Source organism: Pleurodeles waltl, chromosome 12, assembly GCF_031143425.1.
Source record: "Pleurodeles waltl isolate 20211129_DDA chromosome 12, aPleWal1.hap1.20221129, whole genome shotgun sequence".
In the NCBI taxonomy this organism is placed as follows: Eukaryota; Metazoa; Chordata; class Amphibia; order Caudata; family Salamandridae; genus Pleurodeles; species Pleurodeles waltl.
The window spans coordinates 434,524,875-434,552,222 of NC_090451.1; the positions used below are offsets into that span (position 1 = coordinate 434,524,875).

The 27,348-nt window shown below is 42.5% G+C and overlaps 1 protein-coding gene across 1 annotated transcript in view; it reads right to left on the reverse strand.

The window, feature by feature from the left end:
* The window catches only part of WTIP (WT1 interacting protein), a 271,804-nt gene that overhangs the window by 173,460 nt on the left and 70,996 nt on the right, over positions 1 to 27,348 (reverse strand). The window contains exon 2 of the mRNA XM_069216956.1: positions 24,470 to 24,571. Coding sequence (XP_069073057.1) covers positions 24,470 to 24,571 — 102 coding nt within the window. The remainder of the gene's footprint in view (positions 1 to 24,469; positions 24,572 to 27,348) is intronic.

The following is a 27,348-nucleotide window of genomic DNA, read 5'->3' on the forward strand; positions in this document are numbered from 1 at the left end:
GATGGACGCTTCTAATTTTCCATCACAGCACGTGGCTGGGGGCGTGAAGGAGCCGGAGTCTAGCCAGTTTAAGGGTACCTGGAACACGGGCCCGGGCACACGGAAGCAGCCGCCAAGGTGATACGAGCATGAAGAGTTAAGATACTGAATGAACCACTCGGAGGCTGAGGGGGTGCGGCGTAATGACTGACGCAACCGGTAACAGTGCAGCGGGCTAACGTTACATTGTAGAGATCTGTCTGCATGTGACCTGAAGGTCACAGGTTCGAATGCCAGTGCCTTTCATCCTTCTGAGGTCAACAAAATGAGTGTCATTAAGTTAGATATCATTAACACATCATCCACAACTAAAATCCAGAAGCATGGCCTGTGTGGTACATAAGTGTAGTAATTCTTATTTTTTTGTTAGAACTGGTAGTAAAGCGGTGCTGGCGTAACGAAATAACTAACACTGGTTTAACTAAAGTAGCCAGTACCTACCAGTGCTTAATTTGTGCTTGTTGTTTCCGGTGCTGAGCACCGGCACTTATGTGTGAGGGCCGGGGCTTATTCTTATGCCTCAAGCATTTGCTGCGAGCAAAAGGCACATATGGGAAAGACGGAAAAACTAAAAAGCGTCATAAAGGGAGAAAGTAGAAAGTTGCAGGATGAGCCGAAGGGGCAGGGGTGGCCGTAAATGGATTGAAGAGGCCCGAGATGGCTTCAGGATTACGCTGCCTCAGTATTCAGTGCTAGCAGATTTAATTACAGCAGCCTCGTGTTTAAAAAAAAAAAAAAAAAAAAAAAAAAAAAGGGATTTGAGCACTGGCACCTCTTTATTTACAAATTAAGCACTGGTACCTACCATTAAGGCCTTTTCACGTTCACAAAAAAAGCAGTAGCAGGTGGCATGCCAGGCTCAACAAACATCTATACAGAGATGCCCTGGACTTCTAGCTCCAGGCAACAACTGAAGTCTCACAGGACACCTGCCCCCTTGGAGCAAGCAAGATGCCGAAGGGTGGACTGAGGCTTCCACTACCAGGCAGATTCAATCAACCCGCACTGTCTGATCAGGGATCTGCACTACAGATAACGAGGAATCAGTAACAAAAATATCACACGAATATATATTTACCACTTATGACGATTTGTCTGAGCTTGATTTCCTCCAATCGTACCCCGGGTTGAAGGTATTCATGTGGGCTTTTCTTCTGAACGGAAATATTTACTTCTCTCTCTGCCAACCCAATAGTTCAATAACAAGCAACAAATATTTTGCGCCGGGGAGTTTGGAGTCTTCTGCTAAAGAATATGTTCTTTGTATAAAAATCCTTTCTTCTACCAATAGGTGGCACGTGAAATTCACAAAGGGAGTTTTTCTGTCCTATGTAAAAGGTGCAGCAGTTTGTGCGCAATTGCTTTTTGATTTGCAAATTTTCACCCTTGTCCAAGAACATTATTTCTATTTGAGACAGGTTCTGGAAATGTTTATGCCGGGGTGGGTAACGGGAACATTCAATTCACTCAAAGGGGGTTGGGTTTTTTCCAATAGTGAGGAGATTGTTTTTAGCCTATTTAGGAAAACCAACAGGCACATGAAACTCTGACCTCGCGCGAACTCGGGTCTGTTTCCATCAGTAGGCTCAGGTGTAACCGCATTCACTGCACTGGCTCATACGGCTTTGTTGTGTAGGAACAGAAAATACAATCCAATTTTAAATTTGAATGGTGTCTGAATACTTTCTCTAATTTGTTTAATAACTTCTTTTTTTTATATAATTAGCTGTTCTTTTATAGCACTTTATGCCGCAATATGGTGCTTCGAAGCACAGTTAACAACAAACGTTACTATTACCCAAATGAAGACACTCAATTCACTCACCTCAGAAGGATAACCACGTTTGTCATCATGGTTGGTTTAACACCAATACAGTGAACTCCGCATGTTAAGCGAGCCAGACCACGCCTTAATGATCAAGTGACTTCAGGAAAAGCTACCTGAGGCACGGAATTCAACTGCAGGGTCAAGGTGCTAGGTTTTTATATTATAGTCTTGCTGCGGTGGTTCCCTGCTCCTCACCACAGGGCCACACATGAATAAAGCTCTTGTGGAATTTACAGCAGTCATACTATAATGACAAGGCTTGACAGATAATGCAGCACACACTTTTTCAAGATCCTTGAAACTTCCTTCATGCAAGTCGTTTGCTAATTTGTATGACGAAAGCTCGTGCGACAGAAATATGGTTGTGATGCAGAGTTTTGGAAGTTAATTTAGTTACAGAAAGTGATAAAGAGCATATCACACTTAAGAACTCCATACTGCTTTCACTAACAAACACAGAACTGTGGCAGGGGCGTGGCCAAGATGGTGGGCACGTTTTAAAAGGCTCCAGACCTCCAGCTGCTTCTGTTGCCTGGCAGGGGTACCCGTTGCGGCAAGCTGGCTGGGAAAGAGACCCAATGATATACCCTGCGGTCCTCCGCTGAGCTAATGGAAGGAGAGGACTGGGGCTGTGGCCTGACAGCAGTGTTTTCCAACCCGGAGCTGGGACAGTGGGTGGAGGCCTAGGGCAGCGAAGAATAGGAAGCCCAGGCTGTCAAAGCCGCTTCATTGTAACCATTGGGGTAAGCCGGCCAGTTGCACCAAATCCTGCTGACTACTCCAGGCCTTCATTCTGCAACTGGAGAATGAGCTCATGTGGAGGGGCCAAACAATCTGAGGCAGTGGCCGGCTGAGGTAACCAGATGTCAGGCACAGTAGTGACAGAGCCCTGAAGGAGCGCAGAAGCAGACTAGCTGTGTGGCGACTGTCTGCAGGCCACCGACACAGTGCACCTGAGGATCACTATGTGGCTAATGTGAGACAAAGTGACGGGGGTTGGTTGGAGCACGCCAACCTACTCAACCATCATTGCCTGCAAAGTGAACATAGCGACTGAACAGCGCCAGGGCCCACCAGGCATATTGGAAGCCTGCCTGCTGCCACGGGGGCTCCAGCCCATTGGACAAAATGGTAAAATACAAAAGGGACATAGCTGCACACCCAGCCATGCATTGACAAATACACCCCCCCTGCTTTGGAGCAGCCTAAAGCGCCCAGGAAAGCTGCAGTGCTGCAACAACTGGAAGCCACCAACGTTGCCATGTGGCCATCTAGACATCACAAAGATAGTAGAAATGAAAGTGGAGGAAGTGGGGGTGGGCTTGGCCCTTCTCTAGCACGATCTATGGAAAGATGTGGAAAGTTGCAGGAAGAGTGTCAGAAGCCAAAGTGAGAATCTCGCAGCTGGAAGACTAGGTAACCAAGCTCAAAAAGACTGTGCTAAAGCTGACTGCAACCAGCCATGTTTTCAAAGCCAGAGCAGAGGACATTAAAAATCAGTCACACTGGAACAATCTATGACCCAGAAGCATCTTAAACCCCGACCCCAGAGCTCTTTCTAGATAAGTGGCTTAGGTCATGGATTCCAGATGGCACTCTCTTGCTATGGTTTGTTATAGAATGTGCACATACAGCGTTGGCCCAAAGACCTCCACCCAGAACACCTTCATGACCTATGATTGCACACACATATACCATCAGGACCGAGATGCCATCGTGAAGGAAGCACACAAAAAAGGAAATTTGCATTTTTTTATTTTTATTTTTTTAAATCAAACCTGTATCATGATATTCCCGGACTACACCAAATTGGTTCATAACCAACAAAAATCATTCAACGCAGTCAAACTGAAGCTGCAGGAAATGTATGTGATGTATATGTTAATGAAAGAAGGGAGCTCTAAAGTCACAAGCTACCACTCTTCTTGGCTGAGGATAAACAGCCCCAGGTGCCAAGCCCCACTCACTGCACACCACCCAAAAATTGTGAGATCTTGTAGATGCAGAGGTTGATGCAAAGAGTCGCTGGACTCCTCTGGAACTGATGGGAGTCGTCGGGGGACAGGACAAGGCTCCCCAACCCAGAAAGGTGATGACACAGAAGGGATTCTGAGAAGGAAGAAGAGGAAGAGGGAAGAAAAAGAGAGAGACAGAGATAGAGATAGAGATAGAGATAAGATAGGTCTCCCTGTTGACTGTTGTGGTAATTGGTCATGGCTTTTTCTCGTTAACACCTTTGTGGGGTTGGAGGAATACAGCAGATTGCAGAAGGAGATGGTCACAGATGGATCTCAAAGGGGTGCTTTTGGAAGCCTAGATGGAAGATCTTAAATAGGAGTAGGTCCACCTCTAATGTCTGTTATGTTCACTGGGAAAATTTAGGGCAACAGATCCTTCTGGGGTGGAAGTGTGGGGAATTGGGGAGAAATGGTTTGTTGTTCATGATTATATCTTTGCACACAACAGGCAGAACTCTCATTCACAATCACACCACAGTTGCATCCACACCACCGAACTGATATCACGATTAGGGGGACTGCTAAGTCATATCTCTGACAGAAAGAAGAGACCAAATATAGTCAGATCACTAAATTGTAAACTCAAATACTAAGACTAGAGAAGCAATGTTCTACAAGTACTCCTGAGAAACTATACCATCAACATGAGATTGATAGGGCCTCGCTGCAGCAGCTAGCATTAGGCGAGGCCCGCCAATGTTGGAGAGCTTCCAAAAAACAGGTATACGAGTATGGACATATAAATGAGAAGCTCATCTACTGGTTAACTGCCAGGGAGATGAAGTCCAAGATAATCCCTTGCATCACAAACTTAATGGGGTGCTATGTCACCACTGCAGAGAAAATTTCACAATCATTTGTCGTCTAGAAAGGAACGAGTCAGATGTAGAGTACTTCATATAGGAAGTCTATTGCGTCCAACCAGTTTAGTTTCATGGTAGTCAAGAGTGAGCCAAAGGCTTTGTCAAAGATCACACCATGTCATGACACAGTGGTAAGATTGGGCCTTGGACTGAAAACAAGGCTGTAATTCTAGCACATGTGAGCACCAATCTTAGACCGTCCTAGGTGACTGTGAGAAAGTATCCTCTTTCTAGCCTTGTTACCCCCACTTTTGGCCTGTTTGTGAGTATATGTCAGGGTGTTTTCACTGTCTCACTGGGATCCTGCTAGCCAGGGCCCAGTGCTCATAGTGAAAACCCTATGTTGTCAGTATGTTTGTTATGTGTCACTGGGACCCTGCTAGCCAGGACCCCAGTGCTCATAGGTTTGTGGCCTATATGTATGTGTTCCCTGTGTGATGCCTAACTGTCTCACTGAGGCTCTGCTAACCAGAACCTCAGTGGTTATGCTCTCTCTGCTTTGCAAATTGTCACTAAAAGTCTAGTGACCAATTTCACCAATTCACATTGGCATACTGGTACAACCATATAATTCCCTAGTATATGGTACTGAGGTACCCAGGGTATTGGGGCTCCAGGAGATCCCTATGGGTTGCAGCATTTCTTTTGCAACCCATAGGGAGATATGACTATTCTTACACAGGCCTGCTAGTGCAGCCTGAGTGAAATAACGTCCACGTTATTTCACAGCCATTTACCACTGCACTTAAGTAACTTATAAGTCACCTATATGTCTAACCTTCACCTGGTGAAGGTTGTGTGCAAAGTTACTTAGTGTGTGGGCACCCTGGCACTAGCCAAGGTGCCCCCACATCGTTCAGGGCAAATTCCCCGGACTTTGGGAGTGCGGGGACACCATTACACGCGTGCGCTATACATAGGTCACTACCTATGTATAGCTTCACAATGGTAACTCCGAACATGGCCATGTAACATGTATAAGATCATGGAATTGTCACCCCCCAATGCCATTCTGGCATTGGGGAGACAATTCCATGATCCCCCGGGTCTCTAGCACAGAACCCGGGTACTGCCAAACTGCCTTTTCAGGGTTTGCACTGCAGCTGCTGCCAACCCCTCAGACAGGTTTCTGCCCCCCTGGGGTCCAGGCAGCCCTGGCCCAGGAAGGCAGAACAAAGGATTTCCTCTGAGAGAGGGTGTGACACCCTCTCCCTTTGGAAATAGGTGTGAAGGCTGGGGAGGAGTAGCCTCCCCCAGCCTCTGGAAATGCTTTGATGGGCACAGATGCTGCCTATCTCTGCATAAGCCAGTCTACACCGGTTTAGGGATCCTCCAGCCCTGCTCTGGCGCGAAACTGGACAAAGGAAAGGGGAGTGACCACTCCCCTGACCTGCACCTCCCAGGGGAGGTGCCCAGAGCTCCTCCAGTGTGCCCCAGACCTCTGCCATCTTGGAAACAGAGGTGTTGCTGGCACACTGGACTGCTCTGAGTGGCCAGTGCCATCAGGTGACGTCAGAGACTCCTTCTGATAGGCTCTTACCTTTCTTACTAGCCTATCTTCCTTCCTAGGTAGCCAAACCTCCTTTTCTGGCTATTTAGGGTCTCTGCTTTGGGGAATTCTTCAGATACCGAATGCAAGAGCTCATCAGAGTTCCTCTGCACTTCTCTCTTCACCTTCTGCCAAAGGATCGACCGCTGACTGCTCAGGACGCCTGCAAAACCGCAACAAAGTAGCAAAGACGACTACTGCAACCTTGTATCGCTGATCCTGCCGCTTTCTCACCTGTTTCCTGGTGGTGCATGCTCTGGGGGTAGCCTGCCTCCTTTCTGCAGTAGGAGCTCTGAAGAAATCTCCCGTGGGTCGACGGAATCTTCCTCCTGCAACCGCAGGCAACAAAAGACTGCATCACCGGTCCTCTGGGTCCCCTCTCAGGACGACGAGCGTGGTCCCTGGAACTCAGCAACTCTGTCCAAGTGACTCCCACAGTCCAGTGACTCTTCTGTCCAAGTTTGGTGGAGGTAAGTCCTTGCCTCCCCACACTAGACTGCATTGCTGGGTACCGCGTGATTTGCAGCTGCTCCGGCTCCTGTGCACTCTTCCAGGATTTTCTTCGTGCACAGCCAAGCCTGGGTCCCCGACACTCTAACCTGCAGTGCACAACCTTCTGAGTTGTCCTCCGGCGTCGTGGGACTCCCTTTTGTGACTTCGGGTGGACTCCGGTTCACTTTTCTTCTAAGTGCCTGTTCAGGTACTTCTGCGGGTGCTGCCTGCTTCTGTGAGGGCTCCCTGACTTGCTGGGCGCCCCCTCTGTCTCCTCATCCAAGTGGTGACATCCTGGTCCCTCCTGGGCCACAGCAGCATCCAAAAACCCTAACCGCGACCCTTGCAGCTAGCAAGGCTTGTTTGCGGTCTTTCTGCGTGGGAAGCTGCAAGCTTCTTCACGATGTGGGACATCCATCCTCCAAAGGGGAAGTTTCTAGCCCTCTTCGTTCTTGCAGAATCCACAGCTTCTACCATCCAGTGGCAGCTTCTTTGCACCCTCAGCTGGCATTTCCTGGGCATCTGCCCACTCTCGACATTGTCGCGACTCTTGGACTTAGTCCCCTTGTTCCACAGGTACTCAGGTCCGGAAATCCACTTTGGTTGCTTTGCTGGTGTTGGTCTTCCTTGCAGTAACCCCCTATCACGACTTCTGTGCTCTCTGGGGGATATAGGTGCACTTTACACCTACTTTTCAGGGTCTTGGGGTGGGCTATTTTTCTAACCCTCACTGTGTTCTTACAGTCCTAGCAACCCTCTACAAGCTCACATAGGTTTGGGGTCCATTCGTGGTTCGCATTCCACTTTTGGAGTATATGGTTTGTGTTGCCCCTATACCTATGTGCTCCTATTGCAATCTATTGTAACTTTACACTGCTTGCGTTACTTCCTTTTGCTATTACTGCATAATTTTGGTATTGTGTACATATATCTTGTGTATATTTGGCATCCTCATACTGAGGGTACTCACTGAGATACTTTTGGCATATTGTCATAAAAATAAAGTACACTCCACATACTCTTCCCCCTCCGCCCCCCTTTACTCATCCTAAGCCTTTGGGTTGAGTAAATGAAGGATATACTCCCAATTAACACTTCTGGATTTCTTTCCTCCTCCACCCCTCCACTACTCCAGTCAATCTAACTAACAAACTCTCATATCCGCGGCTCAAATTAACTCATAATAATACTAAAACTGTACTCATTATTTAACGATACTAATCCATCACTAATTCTTGTTGGGTTCCAGAGTAGCGTGCTACTCATCGAAAAGCACTTTGACGCCTCGTCAGGGGTAGTAAGCGCTATATAAATACGATTACAATACAATACAATACAATAAAAATAAAGTACTTTTATTTTTAGTATATCTGTTTATTGTGTTTTCTTATGATATTGTGCATGTGACACCAGTGGTATAGTAGGAGCTTTGCATGTCTCCTAGTTCAGCCTAAGCTGCTCTGCTATAGCTACCTTCTATCAGCCTAAGCTGCTAGAAACACCTCTTCTACACTAATAAGGGATAACTGGACCTGGTACAGAGTGTAAGTACCCCTTGGTACCCACTACAAGCCAGGCCAGCCTCCTACAGTGACTTCACTTACTATTATCCTGAGGAGTAGCCAAGAAAGACTAAAGAATATCAGGTGATACCAGAATTGATACACGGAATCAACAATTATAAGAACAATCACAAACAGTTGCTTCCCAAAAGAAATTAAAATCCAAATAAACACCATCACCAACAAGACTCTCCTGTTGTCCCTTTATGTATATGTAAATGCAATCAATGATCATTGTATTATAAAACGTCAAAAACCACAACGGGCATCAAAGTGCAAGCAGAAAGAATACAGGAGAATACAAGAGCATGTTAATGGCTCCTCTGACTACCATTATGTTCTGTCGGGGCCTTAGATATAACAGAAATCCATGCCATACTTCAGTTGCGTATGGGACTATCTTCATCTGCTATCACACTTTTAATTCTAGTAGAGGGCAGAACATTTTCATACTCTAGCAAGGGCAGTTGTAAGGGGAATATATTTGGAAAATACACTTAAGATATTCAAAGTCATTCTTAATTAGGCCTTTGTGGGTGATCCTGAAAGAAATTTCACTCTAGCTTTCACATGCGCCCAAGACACAAGTCCACGTAGAGGTTTAATATGGTCCTTGCAACAGACGTTCATTACCACTCTGCTCACTGTGCTTTCAGACACTTGGAGTTGATATTCCATGCCACACAGCAATTGAGCATGGCAATAATCTGGGAGCCAACTCTACACTGTTTTGTTAAGAAGGGTCTAATGCAAAAATATTTTTAATGCAGTTCTTGGATGACACAACAATGTAATTGATGTGATATGCCATTGTGACAGCAGATCAAAAACAAAAACCTCATCTGAGATTTAGCCATGGATGGCACTGAAAAGATATGCCAGGGCAACTGCTACACTGAACCCTAGCCTTCTGGATTCCTTTGGTGGATGCCAAACCGAGTGTTTTAAGGTAAATATTCAATAGAGGAAACAGGCACAGACCTTGAGAGACACCACTGCGCAGCACTAAAGGATTGGTTGTGAGACTAATACAGTGTTTGACGTGTCTTGCTTTAGCACCTGTAGTTTGTAATGGGTTTTAATTTTGAATGTGAGCTCCAGAATGTTGATTCAACTGTTCGAATATTGTGGAGAAAGTTGGTGGTTGTCACTGACAATGATTTTATACATATAGCTTGCATCTTCAACAAACATACCTCTGTGTAATGGGCTTTGATACAACTACCATCAACTTGTTGGCATCTGAACACATTTTCAGCTAAGAAAGATCCATTTTGTCTTTTTGGGACTTTTTTTTTTCTTCTTAGATTCCAACAACAAATACCAACCTGACCATCGAATAAATTAAAATTTGATATCAAGCAAGATGTATGTATTCATCGAGAATGTATCGTATCGTAATCATAGTAAAAAATGTTTTAAAAAATTAAAAAGTCAAGAGACCAGAGTTAATTCTATGACAACTTAAGAATAAACTGAACATTGAGTTAAAAAGGAACAAAGTAGAACATAAAAATGCCATCTAAGAATACAATGTGAATCTGTGATGGAGAGATTCATTTGTTAAGTAGGATCTAATCTAAAGGAGAACATGCATTTGTCAATCTAACAACTGTCCGAGACAAACACCTGATGGAGGATACTGAACTTCGTGAACCTAACATGATGCAGATAACATTTTAGTGGGGATCCTGGCCGTAGCTCCTAAATTACATCTGTTCCACCTAAGCAAGATCAGTCTCTGCCTAAGTATAATGTTTTATTTTGGGCTTTTTACTGGAATTTCGAACTATCAGAATAATTATCTATCCAATCAGAACGGTTCTCTGTACCCACTGAAACATTCATGTCCACACCTAACAGAAGAGACAAAAAGGTGAACTTATTTAAAGAAATTTAAATTGATTCCAGTAATTAAAAGGATCCAGTTTCTCCTCAGACCAGAATCTGCTAATCATGTTACAGAATTAGCGAATGAGTCCAGTACAATCTCTACTGCTTTCTCAGTGGCATATACTATGTTTGGTATCTGAAGTAACTTTGCTTGTTTTCGATAATAGAGACCCATTCTTTATAAGACGGGCTCCAGAAATATCCTCTTGATAATCTCTGATGTTATCAAAGCTGTCAGGGCACAGGGCCTGGAGGTAATATATAGGAGCACGGAAACTTCTTAAGCAGAGAACAGATATTGGTATTTCCCTTTCTTTGGGCGCAGACTACAAGCTCTTATTTGATGCAATCCCAGGAAAGCATGCAACCCCAATTTCATACTTGCTATACCCCGATTATGCCTGTCTTGAGTCAAGGTTTCCGGATTATTGGTTTGCTACTTTCAGTAAAATATGGGTCCCCTCAAACCGTCGCCATATTCAGAAGAAATATCTTCAGGGATTTCCTTTTTGCAGCATAAGAAGGGACCTTCCCGGTCGATTTTACTGTTTCCAGGAACGACAACAATGTGTTGCCACACTTGGTGATCAAACTGATTTAAAGAGGAGATACTAATATTCCTTACATTTCAATCCAGGAAGTTTTATTCTTCCTTATGATTCAACCTGCTACTGATTTGATCTGAACTTCCACGCTACATCATGTTGCTTTTTTGTAATCCTAGAAATGAAATATTGCTAAATGTAAGCCAGACTTTGGTAAAACTATCATGTTGCCTGTATGTATTCTAGCCCATGGACCAAGACTAAGTGTCATCTTTCGGTGTCTACCTACGAAGACGTTAACGTTGGGACAACATTTAAATGTAGAGTATCAGACCCAAGCCTTTAAGTAAAGACGACTAAAATGTTGAGCTGGTTCAGTAGTCAGGAACAATTCCTTTGATCAAGATTACTTAAAGTATACATAACATTGTGCATCACCTGTGACTTGCCCCACTTTATCTGCTAACCGGAAAGAGATAACAGCATCATAATCAGGTTTCAAATGTTAGGACAGAGATACTAGGCCTTGAGATAAATAGCAATGCATCGCCTACATGATGCAGTGTTTTGTAGCATATATCACCAATTACGATTTCTAGTACATTAACATTTTGTCCTGGTACAATCATCAAAAGTTACTATTTGTATTAAATAGTGAAGATAAAGGGGAAAAGGGCGGTCTACTGCCTCTGAGAATAGGAACTAAGTACTACTGCACTCCATCACAATTTGAGAATGTGAGCAAAATGCAACAAGATTATCACTGAATCGCCCAGAAACCCTAAGGACTTCAATGCTTTAAACAAGAAATGATAAAATACACAAACCCATCCCATTGCAACACTGGAATCCTCTGCAATGCTTTTAATCCTGCAGATCAGGAGAAGTATTTCAAGGGTTTTGAACCCGGATCAAAAAAACGGTCCAAAAGCATGAGAGTTTCTTACAGAAGGTGCTTTGGAATCTTATTCGGCATATCTCATAAGGGTACGTGTGTGCCTGGTTAGGCTTGTACTCTGGTTGCCATTCTCCTGCACCACTGAGTTAAAAACAAAAAAACAAACATGCATCCATCTGAGCGATAGCCATGTTCTCCATTATTTTCACAGGCAGTGGCATAGGAGCACCAGGATGTTGATTCCTGCTGGTTAACAGGTCCCATTAAGGCTTTTTAAGTCCCACGTATAGACAGATCTAGCTGTCTGGTGAGAGCTACTGCTACTTGCCTCTGATTTATGTGCTAGTGTGCACTTTACAATTCTTACAAGGCCGATGGCCAAATAAAATTAAATAAAAACTTTAATTAAAATTAAAAACAAAATATGCCAAAATGGCCAGCAACGCATCATGATGCACCACAGGAGCATGAGTTTTGATGTATGCTCACACATGGTAGTCATTTTGTAATGTTTTTCTTACCATTCCTAAATATGTGCTTTGTGCCTGCACACACACTCTTTTACTTCATGTTTGTATTGGCACTCCCAGGGTCAGCATCCACATCGAGGGCAAGATCTGTTGGCTTTGCCAATGCTAGTTTCAATTATGGTGTAAACCGCGGCCGTTAAAGAGACTGGAGTATTGGTGCAGTTATAAATGAGGCAGCATAAAGCTTGTGATCAAGTTAGGAGCCCTTCATAGACTCTTGATGTGAAATAGCTAGACATGTTTCAACCCCAAATACTCTCAGGGTGAGGGCTTTAATAGCATTCCTGATTCCATCAAGCAAATGGTACTTAAACTGAAACTGCTCTCCACTAGCCTATACTACTTAGTTGGTAAGCCTCTGTGTAGACTTGGCCTTCTTCTACATGGCCACAATGCCAAACAAGACAACAAACATTTACATTTAAGAGCAGATCTATTTCTGAGGCAATACAAACATTTCAAAATACCTACTGGATGGCAGGAGTTCCAATCTGAAAGGGAATGTTGCAAACAAACTAGCGGATGACGAACTCCTGGAAAACCAACAGCTCCAAAGGGGGTAATAATCAGTGCGAAACTAAAAGTACAAGGATTGTTGTTGTGCAGATGCTCAAACAGAACTGTATCATTAAATAAAGAACCCTTTCCGTAACAAAAACTAGATTTGTTTTTTTAAACTAACATCAGGGTATTTATGTTTATATTTTGGTTTACTGCCTTTTGTGACAACTGTAGTCCAATACAGGTCAGCCCCCTCTGTGGTATGAGATAGCACTCAGCTCCATTAAGGGAGCAGAGTGCTATCTTATAGCACTGTTCCCGCCGGTCTGATGGGGGGGTGCTTTATTTCAAGGTTTCTGCCAATCAGCCAGGTGAGACCAGTGGAAATCTTGTAGTAGTGTGGGGAGGGGGGTACACCTGCCAAACTCGCGGGGAGGTCGCTACCACCATGGCGGTGGTGTCCCCGCCATGGCGGTAGCGACCTACCCGCGAGTTTGGCAGTCCTTCATTGGGACCACCAAACTCATAATCAGGCCCTAAGCCTTGCTGGAGCAAAATCTGAACCGCATGTACAAACTAGAACATCTGGAGATGTTGGCCATGACTTCTACATAGTCATTGAGGAACCTAGATAAATGAATAGACAGCCCTTGAACCTGACAATCTGGGGGAAAGCGGCGGCAAAGGTTCTCTACACAAACTAAAAGAGGACACAAACAAAGGAACGTCAATTGAGAAACAATTGCACCCTTTACCATCAGATGAAACATTCCAGAGCCAGGGAGTAATAGAATTATGCACATCAGGTACATGGGATATAAAGGATCACATTCAAGTTATACTAATTGTGTGATACATCTTAGTGTTTTTAGATTTCTTTATGATATTTTTCATATCAGAAAAAAAGAGTAAGGAGGGAGACATCTCTAGAAAGATGTAGTACCTTCCTCCAAACCATAGAACAGTTCGTTCCAGAAAACTAGGCTACATTTTTAGCTCCATTTACCCCTTCTTTGCTTCAACAGAGTACTGTTTTAAAATAGACAAAGGAATGTCTTGATACGAGATTTAGTACTGGAAAATAACTTCCCCCCCAAAAAAAAAGTTTCAGTGAACCAGTTCCACTCTTATGTTTATTGACCTCACTCTGAAATGAAGTCCAAAATTATCTTTAATTGTGCGGGTAACAAACACTTGTGAATAACTTTTTGTCAGCTTTGTAAGTCCTCCCTTAGACTACCTATACTTGGCTAATTTGGATACCATGAGTTCAGTGTTTCTCCATTCATCTTCATATGTGGATCTGCTGACTTGATCATTTTGATGGGATAAAAAGCATGAATGTGAGAGTGTGTGCCTGTGTGTGTTTGTACTTGTGTGAGATGATCACTGTGTGTTTGTGTATATGTGCAAGTGCATGTCCATCCGAGTGGCAGAACATTCCAAGCAGAGCTCCCACGTCTGAGGAGAATCCTTTGTTACAGCATTCTGTGGCACAAATCACAGCTATGAAAAGTATTATATTTTTCTTTTTATCCCTTCTCGTGCATGAGTATTGGTGCACTGGCGCGCAATTTGTGCGTGAGATAAGCCTAAAGCTCAAAGATTGTGTTATATAGCTCTACAAAGCCTATTTACACCTGTCCGTAAGTTGAAACCTATGACGGTTATACGGGAACAATCTTTTACAAAATATGTGCATAGTTAACATTGTATAGTACAGGCAAGTCTGTATGGCATCAACGTACATTGCTAACACATTATTTCCTAACCTTAAGTTTGCAGTCTAATATGCAATGTGTACAGTGCAGTACAATTCTACGTTTAGTAAAGTTCTCGATTTATTTTCATTTTTACATGTTCCTGTGACACCTCGTTAGTGGAATAATAATGTGCACATAACATTTCTTCCTATGTTCCTCCTAAAAAAAAGTTTACAATTTTTTTTTTTTTTTAAAGAGAGGTAGTCTGATGACGGTTTCATACTTTTAGGACCACTGTACCATATCTTTTTGGGTGCCTGTTAGCATCATTTAATGATCACCAAAGGTCGCAGCTGCAACACCTGGCTTGCCTTTTGCAACCCCTGGCACTGCCTTTGCAACCTGTGGCCTCAGAGAGGGCAAATTTAGTGCCAGAACACAGTGGCTTGTCCTTACAGATGTCAGTTGGGGCTCCACTCTCTGTTTGATATCTGTCAGTTTTGATGACACTAATAGTGAACAATAATATATTATTCACTATTAGGTAATAAAAATGGCAGCTGAGGTAAGTAGAAAACACTTTTAAATGTATGTTGTTCGTGTGCTTGCGGGTGAGAGTATATTTATGTGAGAAAGGGTATGCAAGTGTGATTTTGTGCGCATTTGTATGTATGTATGTCTGTGTGTGAGTGAAAGTGGAGGTCAAAGGGCATGTGATTTCACTTCTGCTACCTCTGGCATTTTTGTAAATTGACATCCATGCTGTAAATTGTCCTGATAAGTGTTGAAGTGCTCTTTGTGGGTGTTAACATCATCTGTATTGCATTCACTTTGAGGCTATGTTCACACTGCATAATTGTTCTGATGACACTCTGGGCCCATATTCTTATTTTCCTTCTTCCAATGGACCTTACTAGGGTGCTTGAGAGGTAAATGAGGGTTAACGATGAACCTTTCCATTCAATTGACAGTGCAACCTAATTTGTCACACATAAAATCCAGGAGGCGGTAGATAAAGTCCAAAGGTTTATTACAAATTAAGAGCCAAACTAATGTAAATGAATCTCGATGAATCTCAAACACACGCTACAGGAGTACAAAAATCACCAAGGGTGAAGTAAAGCGTTTAATGATTCATAGAAGCATAAGGCACACGAGAATTTCAGTTGAGGCAATACAAAAGATGAGAAACATAATCTGATGATCTGTACATACGTTGTGGTCCTCTTGCCTAATCATTGGAGAATCTAAGTTCATTTAAATACCGTGAACTAAGGGAAAATCCTAATTAGGTCTCAGGGAATATAGAAAAGTATCAGCATGACAGAAACCTCAGTATAAGTTTTGATAAAAAGTTGTATACATAAAGCCACACAAAGGAGTAAAGAGTAGAGAGATCTGTACCCCTCCACGTCTCAAGGGAATCTGCTCTCATCTAACTAGGTGAATACCAATTGAGCCTACAGAACCTTCAAGAAAACCATGTCATCAACACCAGTAATTTTCCATCTTCCTTGCACAATTAAAATTTGCGACTCCCCTCAGGTTTTTATCCCATGAGTCGAACATCAGAACGACCTTGAATGTTTCCCTGTGTTAGGTACACAAACATGAGTCTTTTCTTTTCAGTTTGTTAGCGATCCTTGCCCGCGCCAATGTATCCTCCCATGCCCCACAATCTTCAACACACAACATGCCTTTCATGAACTGCAGACTCGCACCAACGCACCTGCAAAGAAAGAAAATTGAAGCACGAGCAGAACTTCATTTGAGGGTTAAATACAAGAGACCAAATGTTTCAGGCCTTCAGTTACACTAACTTAATAGAACATGTAATGTACATTTGAAATACATAATTATGAATGCATCTTGCAATTATAAATGAAAGCAGGAATTGTAAATGAAACATGATTATATACAATTTAACATAGCAATATAAATCAAAATGTAACACAAACATGAACCTCTAACCCTCCACTGTGAAAGCACCTTCAATAATACGATTTAGATGCTCCACTTTGCATTAGTAACATTAAGGCACACAATATACATATTAACAATTACATTATGTCGTCACTCCTGCAACGCATGATGTATTCACAAAAATTATGCATCACCAGTTTACAAGTCAAGGATTCGATATCGATATATCTATCACTGAAAAAAACAAAAGTTACAGGGACGTTATAGTTAAGTTCATGTTTTACACACACAAAACCATAGAAATTCATTAGTTATAGTTAAACTTATGTTAAGAAACTATAACTTGTATCCTAGAGTTAATTAAGAGCACGAGCTATAGTTTCTTCAGATAAGTGTAACTATAGCTGATGAAATTCTATAGCTCTGTGTGGGTAAAATGTGAACCTAACTATAACATACCTGTAACCTTTGTTTTTTTTTCAGCAAATTTCTGTTTTTTTTTTTTATTGTAAAGTAATGTATCAATACTATATGCTAATACAAGCACCACCACACATGGCATTTGGCCATGCATGGTGGAGGTGTGATGTCTGAGTGGGTGAGGTCTGTTTTTCCCATTGGGTTTCAGATCCGTGGGTACCCGACGGTCCACGAAGGATCCGTGTCCGTGGATATCTATATTTTTTTCATTTAAAGAACTCCGGAACTACTGAACAGATATGCACCAAATAACATAAAAATCTTTCTGGACCAGGATTTAGCTTTGAGCCAAATTTGGTGTAAATCTGTTCAGCAGTTCAGACTGTAATCATGTTCACAAAATGCAAAACCCTTATACATATTGTATGCGGGGAAAGCATTCCCTTTTTCTTAGCCCCCTCTTGATAAATTACCCCCAAACTTTCCAGACACAACTGAACTAACTAGCGTACTAGTTTTGGAAATGTTATCAAGATTTGTCAAACAGTGCCAAACTTATTAGCAAAACAAAAAACACTTTTTCTATGGGAAAGGTTGGCCCTAACTATGAATACCTACTGGCTGGTGACATATATACACTCTTCTTTATATATGTATATTGCTGTGTGCACTATAAGCCAGTGTTCGCCTTCAAACTGTCAAAAATGTTGACTCGACCAATTAAATCCTTGATGAGCTTTTTATGAAAATTATGACATTTCAAAACGTCATGAAAAGTTTAAGGACATCCTTCACGTAAGAGGGAGACTGTCAATGTGAGAAACAAATGGACATCACTAGTTTCCAAATAAGTGTGTGTGACTGAGACGGTGTGCATTCTATTAGTCTCTACTACAATGTAACACCAGCAGGCACCAAGGAAAGGGACCTTCAACCTTACATAACACATTTACTTAATTAAAATTGGAAATATGTGCTAAACTTATTCTTTCAGTTAGTCTAGATGAAAGAGGTATCGGAGGGGTCGGAATAACAAACATCTTTGTTTGAGCAAGAGTGAAATACTTCACACGTACTCCTAAGTTTGCATGGGCACGTCACATCTACTTACGGAACGAGCATTGGCAAGGTCAAAAAGTATGACCTTTGGGACCAAATGGCTTTGTCAATGATTTTAGCGCGCAGCATCCCTGGTGAGCCCTCCAACCATGCACACTCCCACAAACTTACCCAGGTGTTTTTTTTCCTTTTGTTTACCGATCTCAGTTGGATCAGTAAACACACACAAAAAAAAAAAAAAGTTAACACAAACGGGTGGATCAGAGAACGCAGGTGTGGGGAAAGAAAACAGATGGGGAAAACAACCTGAATGGCCAGGGAAGCAACATGGGGGTGGATGGAGGGTAAGCAGACTTGTGGAAAATTAACTTTTTATAATATTATGAAAAGAAACTTGCTGAGAGAAACGGGCAAACACGCTGAATGGTAAAAACATGTGCACCCTCTTGGAATGCTTAAGAAAAGTAAATTGTGGTTTACATTTTTTTTTAATTATGACAAAGTTAACGATAAGAAATAAAGTGTACACTTAGACATATGGGAAAGGTCGTATATGGAATGGTTTAAAATGGATAGTGCACAAAAGAGCACGGAAGAGCAAATAAAAGGGCAAATCTGTATAAAACTGTTAATGTAATGAGTGTCACTCATTGGAAAAAGGTGTTGAAAGTAGAACTTAAATAATGTTATGAAAAGAAACGCGCTGGGAGAAGTTGGAAAACACAGAGAATGGGGTACATGCATGCACTCACGTGGAGTGCTTTTAGAAAAAGAAAAAAGTTCACAAAAATCAGGTGTGAAATGATAAAATGAGCCAATCAGGAAGATGGTAAACAAGCTATGCTGCACTGGAGGAACAAAGAATAGATGGAAGTGCCAAAACAAAGAAAATAATCCACTAGAAAGCAAGAAAATAAGACTGACAAAACAAAAGGTCAATGCAAAGTAATGAGCAGAGTTGCTTTCCAGTTCACCTATCAACATGTCTCCAATACGTTTTTCACCACCATATAGTTGCACTGTTTGGTACGCTTCAACCTAAAAATGTTACTATAATTAGGTGCGACTTACTCTTGAGCAGGACTACACTGATAAATCTTCATGAATCTCATGAGGTGTTACTGAACGTTGGATTGATCACTATTTTTATGTTTTTTCTATATTGTCCTATATTCATTACTTGTATTTAAGCACCTTTTCGCATTTTCTCAATAAAAGTAAGAAGAGGATCTCTTCCAATATAATTAACCTACAATATTTTTCTCTATGGTCATGTCAGTACAGATAACCATGAGTGAAAAATGCAATAGTTTGAAAACTAAGGTGGACGAAAGTCATCCAAGTAACCTTCAATGTGCGTGTGTGTCAGTCACAACACCTAATAAACTGTCAAGAACTTGGAGTTTGTCCCTGTTGAATGTAACTAACATTCATTATATATTGTTTCATAAGTAACAGTGGTGAAGTGGCTTGGCCAGTAAGACTAATAACTCAGTCCTGATAATTGTCAATGATTCAGTCATACAATGGCAATCACAAGACAATTACCTAAAATTATTAATAAAGTAAGTTTTTAGTAGGCCACATTACGCTGTATATAATACTATAAATTGAAAATAATACAGTATGGGACTCGTTTTTAACATGTTTTTCTACTTCACTTCTGCTACACAACCTCAACGTATTCACTTGGGATACTGGGACATATTCACTAGGTTTTTTCTTTGAGTAGCTTTCTCAGAAGAGAATTACACCTCAATACACAGGCCTGATTTACAAAGCAGTTTCCATGAGTAGTTGCAACTCAGGTGTGTCTTACTGATATTTTCAGGAGTAAGACCTACTAAATCAGGGAGAGAAACATTTTGCAATTTGGAAAGCTTTTTCTCGTGAATATGGATGATGAACTGTTCTGCTGTTAACAAAGAAATGTATTTGTGTACACTGCATAGTTAGAATCATGTTTACGTAACTGTCTCGATGTACACAACATTGCTGAGCGAATTACAGGTGGCTGATTTTATTTTATGCATTGTGGTAAATTGTTGTTAGAAATTTTTTTGTTTTCATTGTTAGCGGTTCAATGCAATCTGCCAGACCTGGTCCCCTCTAGAAGGAAACAAAAAGCAACCTCAGACTGGTAACCTGCCTAATTAGGTCTGTGACTCGACACTGTGCTCGAGTCCTATGGCACCGTGAGCACGGTACCCATGACTGGGCGTAATTCTCATGCTCAGGGCGTCACAATGAGGAAAAAAAGGTGTTGGGTGGATTGCTTCAATTAATCTCAGCATCTGGTATTTACACATTTGGAGCACTGCACGACTCACTGAGCTACAGGACTCAAGCTATACCCCACTGATGATGCCAAAACCAGTCTTGGGTTGCTAGCGCTCATGTCTGGAGAGGAACTCGCATAGCAGTTGGGGTTGGACTGTTCCTACTGGTACAAGACCATGACTCATTTTCCCAGGGATAATCTCTGTTGAGAGTGGAAGGGTGGGGTAGGTTGGGTGAAATAAAGAGGGATATGAATGCATCCTGTACAACTACCAATGACGGAGAATATTTCTAGCCTTCCTTCTATCATTTTGTTGTATTGCTCATCGACCGATATTTGGCATAATAAAACAATGCATTTTCAAACAGTGGATTTTGTTTTACTGGGGCCTTCTCTAAAGAGTGGATTAATTTAAATAATCTTCTGGGAATTAGCGAAGACTTGAATTACCGAAAGCCCTACATTAACACATGTTTTCCATTCACTGTTCACACCACATGTGTCTGAACCCGTTGAATATTAGGACAAATAAATCGTAAAAACCAAGGATTGGGCCATTCATGAACTGCTGCTTGTAATAAGAAAAGGCTTAAAACACAATTTGGAAAATATACATTGCTGCCAAGAAGCGCCCCAGAAGTAAAATATGATACACAAAAGATTTGTAGTTTGTGGCAATTAAACTGCATTGCAGGACATGTCGGCACACCACTGTGGTGAAATAAAGAGCTACTAGTTCTACCCTTCAGTCGAAGAGGGTCTCTGTTTGACTTTCTAGCATTGATATAGTTAACTTACAACTTATCAATGAAATACTACATCAGTATTTTCTCTCTAAAGAAAAAAGGGAAATCTTACACTTTTCCCTTTGACTAATAATACATTAATGTGATGCACCATTATTTTGAGCCTTGCTTCAGTGGAAAGTTGCACACACGCATCAGAGACAGCAACTGTAAAGATATTAACATGAAGCATCTCATAGACCGCTACTGAAAACAGTGAATGGTTTGACGCCTGAACTTAAATATTGGTTTGAGATACTTAGAAACACGTGGCATCCGTCATCATATGCTGAGATTATAATGAGCCACAATATGCGCCTTCGACACTGTCTCAAAATTGGTAACAAGAAGGGATGCTTCATAAGTGCTGATAGTCAAAACATTCGAATTAAAACATACCAGACATTTGTGAAGAAAGCAATGAAGGACAGGCCAAGAAAGCAGAACAAATCATCAGACCCTGAGCAAACGGTTAGATTTCATGCATTCACCTACGATCAGGCGTAACACACCCTTAATCAACTGGACTCAAAACAACATCCTCTCATAGTGCTTGCAAAACACCTCACCATAGAAGCAGCCTATACTGACAAACATAACACTGCACTGAATAACAACCTCTTCAACGGGTAAACCTTGTATTCTCCCTCCACAGTGGTCTGTGTCGCACTTACAATGAAGCACAAAAGTCGTCACTGAACAATTTTTGAATTGACCATAGTTTGTGTTTTACCAATGAGATAAGCGGTACGTCAACAACAACAAAATGCACTACTGCCAATATGTTTTACTGATAACAGCAAACCTTTTACCGCTGGACGGTTAATCAATCGATCAACAGGAAGCTCCTAAAGGCTCTCACACAGATGTAAACCGGATCCTGCCATGGCGGTTCCGAAGAGACTGCCTCCACTTCGTCACACTGTCAGTTCTGAGGATAGCCTAGTAAGTAGTACAGTGAGTAGTAGTGAAATATCCCAAAGGATGCCGTTCACAACTCTGGAGTCTAAAGTCTCATCTGTTCTGAACAACAGGATACAGGTCGTTCATCACACGCGGGGTGTTCTACTTTTAAAGCATAATGGCCAGAGGTTCACGGAGGCATTTAATGTAGCCACCTGTTCATTTCAAAAGCCGCATGCATATACCTTCTTGCAAGAACAAGATGCCACTTGTCCTGAATATTCTTACAATTCAGACTACTTACCGTGTCCTTCGTCAGCTTCTGTTAAGAAAGGCAACATCAGCGGACATCAAAGTATTTTTCAAAATGATTAGGGATTTTGGAATCCTTGTACTCTAACTCGTCACAGATATTGGGATAAGTGCTTACTGCTTGCCTCTATTGCCTGTACTTCCATATGTCACTTATCGATCAATATGATGGGAAAGCAGGAGTCAGGGGCGTCCCACAACCCCTTTAGCACAGGAGGGGCCCCAACCAGTGCTTAATTTGAGCTTGTTGTTTCCGGTGCTGAGCACCGGCACTTATTTCTGAGGGCCGGCGCTTTGTTTTCTTGCTCAAGCATTTACTGCGAGCAAAAGACACGTGGGAAAGATGGAGGAAGAAAAAAACGAAAAAGCGTCAGAAAGGGGGAAAGCAGGAAGCTGACAGAGTGAGCTGAAGGGGCATGGAGTAACTATAAATGGATGGAAAAGGCCTGAGGTGGCGTAAAGATTACGCTGCCTCACTATTATGTGCTTGCACTTTTAATTGCAGCAGCCGCATGTTTAAGAGGACAGCTTTGAACACCGGCACCTTTTTATTTACAAATTAAGCACTGGCCCCAATCCTTCTAAGGGGACCCCAGTTAGCCCAAGGTCAATCAATATCTGTGAGGTATGGGAGATTCAGGGGCTCCTGATCATGTTCTGCAGATTGCCCCATCAGTTTGCGTTACGCCACTGGCAAGACTCTGACCCACTCACGGACAAGGCTACTTATCACACTGAGCTCTGCGTGGTTCAGCTAGTTTGACCAATGACATGACAGTTGTATCTGCATAGGGCCCAAGAGATGAAGTACAGCAAATCTCTCTCATCAATATCTAGCACACTGCCTTTGTTTCTCACAAGCTCTTCATTGAGAGGTAGACTTCCTCTCTCACTTACTGAAGAAATCTTTCAACCAAATGCATTTTTCTCCCACTTACTGTCCCCATTTTCAATGATCACACAGACCAAAATGGCCTTCGCCTGCTCTTTACACTGCGCATAATCAACTACATAATTGCACAGATCGTGCAGCAGAAGACACTCACAACCCTGAATCATGCATTATTTCAGTCCATTCCAACAAAACATATCCTCAGAAAAAAAGACAACAATGGATTGTCAACAACCGAACTAAAATGTACAATAGTGATAGCCGATTGTGTGCTATACGGATGGCAAATAACAGTTCCTTCCATTGCTTGGACGCTGCTTCTCCCAACCAGTGTCCTGATCACAAGCCCAAAAAACGCCTGACCTGGGGAAGGACTGAAGGCTGGGCAAAGTCGCCTACAGACTAGATGGGTTGGAAGGCGTCATCAGGGAGCAATGCTGGTCGGTCAATGGGACATACATTCTTAGTCCATTGAAATCGCAATCAAACAACAGCACTACCCCCTCCACCGCCTGCCTCCACAAAACCTTTGAATTAATCATTCAACGGGCACACTGCGCAGTTCAAGGGGCAAATGCTCTGCAGCGCAAGTTCAGACGAGGTGGCTAATCAGGACTACGCTGTTCATCCCTGGACATATAAATGGTAAACTGAAGTTAGCAGGGCAGTCATGAGCAGGCGTGCTTGAAATAGCGGTCTACCTACTGGGTGTGCACTTTAATGTTCAAGCAGGGGGGTGCAAAGCGGCCACTCCTGGAAGACACAGCATACTTTCAAGTATGTTAGGTCCCTTGTGGTAAGGTGCCCGCAAGTTGCTAAATAAAAAGTTAAATCTTGTTTCAGCTTTCAGAGTCTCGGAGCACAAGTGTATTTTTGTGCTGCTCGTGAGCGACCTTCTTCTGATTCTTTACTGAATTCCCATGACTGTACTTAGTCCCAAATCATTCTCACATTTACTGGACTTCACCGTTTCAAACACGTTCTTTCCCTTACATCACCCACTGAAGCGAACAAGGGTGGAAGAAATCTGCTGGCAACATCTCATTAACCAACAACTATATTCAACTGCCCTTATGCAAGTCATAGTGCCTTGAAGCGGGATCAGCCCTCTTGAGAGGCATTTTCAACCAGCGCCTAAACAGCCTTTTAGCTGGGTAAAGGGAGGCTGCAAGAAGCTGAAACGGGAGGCGTTTGTTCGACATATCATAACACTCTTGTTTAACGAAGACTGCCTGCAAACCGCAAAACCAACAGCGCTCCTCCCCCTCCCTCCCCACACAGTAGGATGCGTGTAGCCGCCGCACGTCCGGGTTATTCAATAAGCCGTCTCCTCTGCCCAGAGGCAACAAGGCTCCGCGAGCCCTCATTAGGGCAGCTGCTGGCAGATTTACAGGCAGTGTTTCCCCATTAGTGTGACGACTCGTTAATGGATCTAAACATCGGAAAGCACTTTACGGCGGCCGAGTGACTCACCACACGAGCAGCAGGTGAAGCAGTTGGTATGGAAGAGGCTCCCCATCGCCTGGCAGGCTTGACTCGCTCCGTACACCCCTTTCCCGCACTTAATGCAAATTCCTGAGGAGAAAGGAACATGGCGTCATTGTCAGGTGTGCAAACAGAGAAGGAATATCCGTTATCAATTTCTTTTGAGAAATGGAGTGTAGCTTTCAGTCGGAAGTGAACCAAAAACAGTATAACAGCCAGGTGTGACACTCACCTGCGGGTCTTCACGGCGCGCATTACATTTAGATCCCAGTGGCCGAGCCAACATATTAACAGGGAGAGTCGAGCCTAAGCCGGTCAGGGTTAGTTCTAAGAGCCTGTGCACGAGCCGAGCCACGAAAATATATGGTACGTAAATTATGCAACAAATATGTACAATTATGGCGGGCTCTACATAAAAAAAGTTAATTTCGTTAACAAGCAGAAGAGCTTCACCCAAGTACATCCGACTATATCACTAAATTGAGAGCCATTCAATAAAAGTATAGTTTTTAAACGTTAACTTAGAAACATTCCTACCTCGAGGACAATAACATTAAGGAACTAAAAGGCAAGTCAGTTGTCACGTGCACCGTGTATGGGTTGTTTGTTATTATACACAGAGCAACATTATAGCCTATTAAATCAAAATCAGTTTTTTTTTTTTCAACAGCATACATTGTGAAATCATGTTTTTGAATGTGCTCTCATATATGATATAAAAAATAGGCTGCTTGGAGAAATAAAATACTTGCCTAGGATCCCAAAATGTGGTGAAGAGGGGAAGTCAAAACTGATCCAAAGTTTGTTTTCTACATTGTGCAATTCAGCCATTAGGTGAGTATCTCAGTCACATCAAAGGTCGCTGAATTATTTTGAATGATTGATGCTTATGGTTACACTGTGAATGGTAGGCATAAGCCACATGAAAGCTCAACTCATTTTGGGCTCGATGGTCCAAGTGGGTTTAGAGCTGACAAGGGCCGGGCATCTGACTTGAGCTTCCTGTGGCTCGCCCACGTCTAAGTGCAAAGTCTGTTCCCAACACCTCGTCACTTAGTTTATACCCTTTATGCAGTAGAAAACTGTCTTACTGTTTTTGATTTATTGAGATAAAAACTTGATCAGCAAGACCAATATAATTGTAAAGTATTTAAAAGAGATGAACAGGGACCTAAGAAAGATATCAACAAATTCAAAGTGAATGGTTTCCATTTCTAGGGATGGAGCTATGGTTTTCTGCGTCCTGATGGAGGAGTTTAGATTGACAAGATTTTGAATATTCTCCTTAATCAGTGAGAACCAGGCCTGCTCATGGTCCTCCAGGAATTGTCAAAGATAATGAAATTGAGAAGGCTATTTATGTTGAGGAATCAAGGTTACATGCAAGTATATTCCCCTTCTCTCTCACAGTTTGGTATAAACTTCAATCCTAGTTCCAAATCAAAGAAACTAGAAGTCATTCACAGACAGGGCCATGCATCACAGAGGCGCTCCTGAAATAGGCTGTCCAATAGTCTTCCTGTCCTTCAATGAAAAGAAAGTCACTGTACTGAGTGGCTCCAGGCTAGAGGCTAGACAACTTTAACTCGTTCTATGCACTTGACAAAAAAAAAAAAAAAATCAATAGGGTTCTGGAATATGCAAAATCTCCCTTGCAGAAGGCAGACAGGTAAAACTCGGGTTATCAAGTGAGTGTGGTATTCAGATCTCCCATGGCCACCTCTATGTGCACATATCACTCCACGTTTTCAGCAGGGTGCGCAAAGCCTCCTGAGGTGGAGCTCTAGTGTTCCTAGTAAACAAAATCCATAACAAACTCCAGAGCATACTTGACACTCTGCAGCTTAAAGAATCTTGAGATATGTAAATAACGGCTGAGGTCTGAAAGAGTAAACTGATTAGTGGATGCAGAGTCTACATCCTTATGGAGATCCATGCAAAAAAATATTTATTTAGATTTTTTATGAACTCCTACGTGCTTCTCTATCAGGTACCTATGAGAACTGGCTAAAGAATGAATGGGAGAGCTAGAGTCCTATCAGTGAAGGTAAGTTCCTGAATCAATATCCTTCAGTTATTATCCCGAATGCTGTGGCAGACTAGTTAAAAGCAAGCTGCGAAATCTGATTTGGTGAGCACATTACATGTGCATAAATGAATCTTAAATTATGGCGTAGAACAGAGCTCAGAGTGAGAGTCAACACAATGAGTCTTGCTAGTGGCAATCACAAACACAGTGTGCAGTGTGGGGTACAATGAAGAAGACCGAGGCACGTGGAAACGATGCTGAAGAGAGAAAAGGAAAGCAGAAAGAAAATGTGTACTTGAAAGAACATCGAAAAGGTGCGTCGGTAGGTTTGTATGTATATATATATATATATATATATATATATATATATATATATTGGGATGCAGAGAGGCCAACAAGACAGGAAGCACATAAAGGATGTACAAGGTGGGATGCAAGAGAGAGGGTTTACATAGTTGTACAGTGGGCAGCCGACAGTGGTGGTGGAATGTAGGGGACAGATGATGCCAAGAGGCCAAGAAGGAAGGAAGCAGGGAAGGGATTCAGAAGGTGGGAGCCCAAGGGTGTAGAGCGGGGAGCAGATATAGGGGATGGACAGTATGGGATACATGATGCAGAGATGTAAGAACAGCTAGAAGTCGATGGGAGAAATGCAGCATAAAAGTGTGACAGTGGCTGACAGCGTGGCAGGGGAGAACATATTAGTGAAGATGGTGCAGTGGCACCAGGATGCAGGGGTGCAAGTGCCCCCTGCCCTCCAACTGTGGAAGTCTTTTACTATCTGAGCAGATGGAAACGGTGTTCATACTCCTTGCTGCCATTAGGGTCAATGACGCGC